The sequence below is a fragment of the Argentina silus genome, assembly GCF_951799395.1.
Source record: "Argentina silus genome assembly, chromosome: 22".
Lineage (NCBI taxonomy): Eukaryota > Metazoa > Chordata > Actinopteri > Argentiniformes > Argentinidae > Argentina > Argentina silus.
This window is the reverse complement of record NC_139676.1, coordinates 6,326,858-6,334,061: the sequence shown is the minus strand read 5'-3', so window position 1 is coordinate 6,334,061 and position 7,204 is coordinate 6,326,858. Positions and strand designations below refer to the sequence as shown.

General features: G+C 41.8%; 1 protein-coding gene across 1 annotated transcript; it reads left to right on the top strand.

Moving 5' to 3' along the window:
* Positions 1 to 3,867: 3,867 nt before the first annotated feature.
* On the top strand, positions 3,868 to 5,126 carry LOC310822051 (uncharacterized protein; the record flags this gene model as incomplete). Its single annotated transcript, XM_083694340.1, has 2 exons — positions 3,868 to 4,084; positions 4,894 to 5,126. The coding sequence occupies 2 exons, from the start codon at positions 3,868 to 3,870 to the stop codon at positions 4,968 to 4,970; spliced, it is 294 nt and encodes a 97-aa protein (XP_083550466.1). The 3' UTR covers positions 4,971 to 5,126.
* Between the last annotated feature and the right edge of the window lie 2,078 nt (positions 5,127 to 7,204).

The window sequence follows — 7,204 nt, the reverse complement described above, 5'->3', positions numbered from 1 at the left end:
CCCACACATACAGAGACTGTACGATGGGAACCATGTACTGTGGGTGAGCATGAGGGGAGTGAGAGTATAGGGGGGAGTATAGCCTTTACTCTTAAGTGGCTTATTACAGGGGTTAACCCTAACCTTAACCCACTTTTTGAAACTGTCATTTTTGTCCACCTGGTTTTTGTTATTTTTATTTTGTTAACTGTGCCATTACAGGATTCCAATACCACACCAAAATGGCTGACAGGGTTCCTTCACTGATGGATTCCAGTTGTAAAAAGGCATGTCAGTCGCTCAATATTGGGGGCAGAGAGGTGATTTTCGAGATTCTACTCTTTTCAGCAGTGGGTAATCATTAGATATATCAGAAAGAAACAAGGAAAAATCTCTGCAATCAAAATCATATCCTCGGGACATCCTAAGGATGTTAAAGTCATTTGTACTTAACTTTGGATCCCAGGACATGACCAGGACATCATTAGGGACCAAACCAGGATGTAATAAACCATTATTTACTTCTCAGGAGGTTCTAGTGACGTGCATGGCATACATGTACATTCATGTACAAACATGTACACGTACATTCTGGGGACCTTTTAAGAACTTAAGGACCTCAGAGGACTTTCTCATGACATTTATTTCCCTTAAAAAACTAACTAATTGCTTCCCCCCTCTATCAACTCAATTATTTCAGTTAACAAAATGTGTGTATTCTTTTGTATACTAATACTCAGTTAAATTCTGGACATTGAAGAGAGGCCATTCCAAATGAAATCTTAAATTAAATACCACATATTTGACTTAGAGTATCTTTGTTCTAGTGCTATCTATCATCATTGTTATTGTACAGTAATATACCTGTGTCGAACTCTCACTTTTCATCTCTGAAAAAAAATACTCTGGACAATTGTTACATTGTTTTTGCTGTCCCCTAAATTACCTACTAGAGTTGTCATGAGTATTGGTAAATTGTGTAGAAATGCAAGAAAATACACCTTAAATTACAAAGAAATCAGGGGGATGATCTCCCAGACCCTTGCCAAAAGTGTCCCCTCATATAAAACCAACCCTACCCCCACCCTGAACCTGACCCAAATATGTAGACACTGGTATGATGCTGGAGATACTGAATATGAGGTTAACATCTCTAAATATACAGCTCTGGAAAAAATTAAGAGACCACTCCAAATAAAATCTTAAATCAGCATCTCTACATGTATGGCAGCCATTCCATTCCGGTGTCTGTTGAATTCCAATACAGGCACACCTCATTCTACTCAATGAGGTACTGATTAGGTGATCACCTGAACCAAATCTTATTTAATGAGGAAAAGTATAAAAACCACTGCTGTGGTCATCACTATCCTCACCCTGGACCAGGACTAATACATTTGGGATTGAGTGAGTGGTGAAACCTGTCTGGTCGTTAACTGATCGTCAGGTGGGAGGGGTTGCTACCCTGCTAGTCATCAGCAATCACAGAATCTGCATTTAGATTGTGACGATCACAGAGCGACAGCCTCTGCAACAGCCTCCTGACACGCAGACTCCAGACACTTAGACGAAGGAGTCTGTGGAGTCCATTGAGGAAGGCCTGAGAGGAAGGCCATACTACTAAGTATTTTTATTCTATTTTGATCATTTCTAACCCTTCCAATCTAATTTACCCACCATGCTCAACTGACCATGACCTCACTGTCACAGGAGGACTTTGGAACTGCCAGTCTGCGGTCCGAAAAGCAGAGGCTATCTCAGCCGATGCCTGCTTCATGTCTCTCCACTTCCTTGCTCTCACAGAGACATGGATTACACCGGATAACACAGCTACTTAGGCTCTCCCTAAGTTAAAACATTAGTATTGTGTTGTTTAAAAATGAATATGAATTTGTTTTCTTTGCATTTATCTGAAAACACTGCATCTTTTTTGTTATTTTGACCAGTTGTCATTTTCTGCAAATAAATGCTCTAAATGACAATATTTTTATTTGGAATTTGGGAGAAATGTTGCCAGTAGTTTATAGAATAAAACAAAAATGTTCATTTTACTCAAACACATACCTATAAATAGTAAAACCAGAGAAACTGATAATTTTGCAGTGGTCTCTTATTTTTTTCCAGAGCTGTATCTACACTCTTTCATTATTCCTGACTCCTTTACAGTTCTGTTGCATCAAGGTGTGAGAGAGTTGTACATCAAAGGGTATTTCATCAAAGGAAATCTATTAATACTTAACTCAGTGGCACATCTCAGAACACACCTCAATAACACCACAATTTCGCCTAGAGGATAAATAAACCTTGATTAACAAACCATACACAAGATTTCTTGAGAATAACCACACCTGCATCACCCACACACACACACACCTCACGCACACACACCTCACACACACATCACACACACACACACACACAAATGCACTTTAAATGTAATAAACTTAATAAACGCAAAACTTGTATGACCTTTGTAGTTATTACTGTAGTATACAGAAGATGCTTCCTAGAAAATCCAATAAGTAAACAGAGGTAATGTTGGGCCCAGTCAATGATGCTGTCTCCAGTTTAGATAGGAGACGGGGATGTGCGTCATCGCACACTACCCTCATGGTTGTCTAGGTTACGCTACAATAACATCACCATTAAATCAATAGGCTACTTCCCTCACTTCATATCCCCTTAGTGACCCTGACTATATCATTGGCACTTATGGTATACTTATGGTATTCACTTAACCAACCCTTATAGCGGAATCAGACTTCTAACGCATGTATTATTTTCCAAACTAAATACAGTAGTAGGCCTATACCCACTGGATTCGGTTTGTTAATTCTGCATCATTCTATATTTGCCCCAAGATGTAGGCTGCATGAAGAAAGTTAAATTAACAGTTGTAGGGGTCCCATTACATTCACATTACATTTACATTTATGGCATTTTGCAGACGCCTTGGCTTTATGCAAAGCGACTTACAACAAATACATTTGTTTAAGTAAGTGAATCATCTATCCATCAGTCATCATAAGAAAAAGTAATCTATGCTAGGGCCAGGGGCCATAGGCAGTCACAATGCTAGAAGAACAGGAGAGAAACTTGTACAAGGGGGTAGTTGGGATGAAGAGGTTTTTAAGAGGGACAGTTAAGATCTAGCCTGAAGAGATGGGTCTTCAATGTACGGCGGAAGATAGGTAGTGACTCTGCAGTCCTGACAGCAGTGGGAAGCTTGTTCTACCAGTGGGGCGCCAGGACAGTGAAAAGCCATGACCGAGTAGCGCGGCTACTGCATCCACGTGGAGGCGGCGGTGCCAGGCAGCCAGCCGAGGTGGAAGACCATTAGATTTAGCTGTTGCTAAATCCATTTTATTTAACTTTATTTGCCGTTTTCTTATTTAATTCATACGAATATACGACAAGTTCGACTCATTTTGTTGTTTTTGCAGTACAAAGAGACCTTTCCAGATTAATGATCGGCATATTGATGAACATGTAATGGTGCCACATGTCCATTACGCATGACGTCTCCTTTTCCAATCAATCAAGGGTTCTGTCTCTCGATTGGACACTGTTATCAGATATTACTCTCAGGCCATATTGATTGCAGAAATGTTTCTGTATAAAAGACCTGCCATGACCAACTGTCTGTACCATCCTCACTCAGACTCGCTGTCTTCGTTTCGTGCAGGCCTTTACGCAGCTTTACGTCTCCTCTCTTTTAAGGTAAGTTATTTCTTTCTCACTGCTTGCATGACATGATGATTTCATGTTTTAATTGTTTTTTAACCGTACACACGCCTGTAACTATGTGTTATGTTTAATGTTTGTTCAGGTATGGCAATCAATGGATTGTTTGTTTGCACACTTGTGACGGCGCTTTTGGTCGTTGGTATGGCATGGCCTCTATCCAAGCCGGATGGCGACACCAAACAGGTTGGGGTGCGGCCGCGGTTGCTGGCCCAGACAGAGGCCGTGAGAGAAGCCAAGGACACCGTCGCCCGGCGGGAGGAGGACGTTCAGACACGCACGGCACGGATGGAGAGGCTCCAGCACCTGTCGGAGGACGAGCGCGAGTTCATGTCTAAGCAAATTATGCAGGCGATCTCAGGTATGTGGCGGTTCTCTCTCTCTCTGTCTGTGTGTGTGTGTGTGTGTGTGTGTGTGTGTGTGAGAGAGAGAGAGAGAGAGAGAGAGAGAGAGAGAGAGAGAGAGAGAGAGATTGTCATTTGTTTTAGTAGTTTATTACACACTCACCGAACACTTTATTAGGAACACCTGTACACCTTCTCATGGTGGTGGAACACCTGTACACCTTCTCATGGTGGAGGAACACCTGTACACCTTCTCATGGTGGAGGTGGTGTAATGTGGTGGGAAATGTTTTCTTGGCACATTTTGGGCCGTTAATACCAATCAATCATCGCTTGAATGCCACAGCCTATATGTGTATTGTTGCTGACCATGTGCATCCCTTCATGGCCACAATTTACCCATCTTCGAATGGCTACTTCCAGCATGATAATGCACCATGTCACAAAGCAAAAGTCGTCCCAAACTGGTTTCATGAACATGACAATGAGTTCAGTGTTTCTTCAGTGGCCTTCCCAGTCACCAGATCTGAATCCAATAGACCACCTTTAGGATGTGATAGAACAGGAGATTGAAAGTGCACCTGAAAAATCTGCAGCAATAGCGTGATGCAATCATGTCATCATGGACCGGAATCTCAAAGGAATGTTTCTAACATCTCGTGGAATCAATGCCACGAAGAATTGAGGCTGTTTTGAGAGCAAAGGGAGGCCCTACCCAGCATTAGTACAGTGTCCTAATAAAGGACAGTACCTAATAAAGTGGTCTGTGAGTGTACATACATATTGAACTCTTGTGTTTGATTTGTGTAGGATTGATGTGTTAACAGAGATGATGAACTTGGAGTGCATGTCGGACCGTGACTACCAGGGCTGGGTAGACTTCGGCCGACGGAGCGCAGAGTAGAGATGCCACCTACGCCACCTACGCCACCTACGCCACCCTGAGAACGGCTCCTTGCTGCTTCAGAACATCCAGCAAACTCTGGATGAACAATGACCTCATCTCCTATAGCTTGTACATTTGGAAGGACTTATATGTATTTTGCATTTAAGTGCCATAATAAATACTATTGCACCAAGTACGTTTATATGGACATTCATTTCATTTCGCCGTGTAGTTTTTGATAGTAGGATATTCCGTGTGGAAAAAAATAATACACATTCTCAAAAGGTGTCAGATGGAAATACAAGGAACATTTTATTTCACAGGTGATATAATTTATACACACATTCACACACATATACAACTCAGTGATTACATCGTAGAATTCAGCAAACAGTAGTCCATTTCAACATCTTGAGATACACATTGCTGTTTGGTCGATTTTTCTTCTGAATACAAAATGTCATTATTTGCTATAATTTTCCCTTTTGAACAGCAGTATCCTATGCCTTTTTAGTTGTCTACAATTGATTGTCCTCAAAGCCGAAAAAAGCATCTAAAGAAACATGCGGTTTAGATCATTTGGTTTTTGACTCAGTTTCTGTTTTCCTGTGACATTTCGTTTGCTTGGTTTGTTTTTTCTTATAAAAGGTGCTTCCCTCAGTACAATTGAATGGGGAGTATACACTTCCAATGCCCGACATCATTTCTTCATACGCCTGATGTGTACAGTAACGCTTTCCGCGGGGGGCTGGTGGAAGTAGAAATTGGAGGACACGCTCATTATAATGTATAGAATGGAACGCAGAATTACAATTCCACATTCCATTCCATGCATTACCATGAGCCTGTCCTCTGAGTTCTACCTCCATCAGCCTCCGCTGTTTGGGTCAGTGAACACGGATTATTACAGCGTGTTGGTTAGACCCTTCCTGTTCAGCATGGTAGACTACCTGAATGCTTCTAGTGTGAGGTGTTGACAATATGCACAATAAGTTCACAATGATTGACAGCATTTTGATGTAAAGCATTTAAAGCATTTTACAATGGCTTGTAGGTGAGCCATGCAGACGCACAGTAAAGTAGGCTACGTGTACAATATGTCAGTGCCGGTGGAGGCTGGTGGAGGTAGAAATCGGAGGACAGGCTCATTGTAATGCATAGAATGGAACGTGTTTGATACCTCTCCTCATTCCGTTCCATGAATTACAATGAGCCCATCCTCCTATTTCTACCTCCACCAGCCTCCACTGGTGAGTGCAAAGTGAAACAGCAGAGTAGTGATATACAGGTATCAATAGCTCAGTGATATCAGTGATGTCATATTCTGTCAGTGTGTCATTGTCATCACTGCTATTTTGGGTCCGACAGTGATCAAAGCGTTTGGTGGCTTCCTTCCTTGTGTTTTACCACAGTAAAGTGAATGTGATTCCTCACGCTCATGCTTCATGACAGCATCTCATAGCAGCTAATATGCAGCAGAACAGGTTGCATTCCAGTGCATCTTGGGTTTTTAAAATGTGACATAACTGGCCTCTATAGTCAGTTTTGGTTGTTCAATAACATATCATAGCCTCGGAGACAACTCTTCCCAAACAACACTTTGAAGTTGCAACATGGTAATGATTTTGTATTTGATGGTTACATGATGCAAATAATTTATAAAAGACAACGTTGTGGGTCTTCTAAAAACCCAACGCCAGAGAAGAAGCAACCTCTTTCATACCATGTAAAACGACACCCATGAAACACAGGTAGAAAAAAAAGCGAAATTTTACTTTCTTCTTTATGATTTATCTTTCTAATTTTTTGTAAAAAAACTGAACAAAACAAACAAAATCTTTCCACTGAAGTGTTGTTGCCAAGCCGACCGTTGACCAGGTGTGATTGTCCTGAGATGATGATGTCACATGTTGTCACAGAGACCTATCTACCACACAATATGTACATGAGTCCATTTTAGAAAAAGAAGAAAGGGAATTGTCCGCTAACTAGCAACAGAAACTCAAATATGGCTCTATGGATCTCCAGAGACTCCCTTTTGTGACTATTGCAGATGGCCCACCAAAAACACAAAATGGCGGTGGTCGCATCGCTTAGCCATACGGATTGAAGTCACCAAGGTGGAGGAGAAGGAGAAGGAGGAGGAGGGTTGGTGGCGGAACGGTCCATCTCAGACTTTAGGGGGGTGTCTGACGGCCTTTCTCTCTGTTCTCTCCTCCTCATCAGGGTCCACCACCCCTCTGGCCACCACC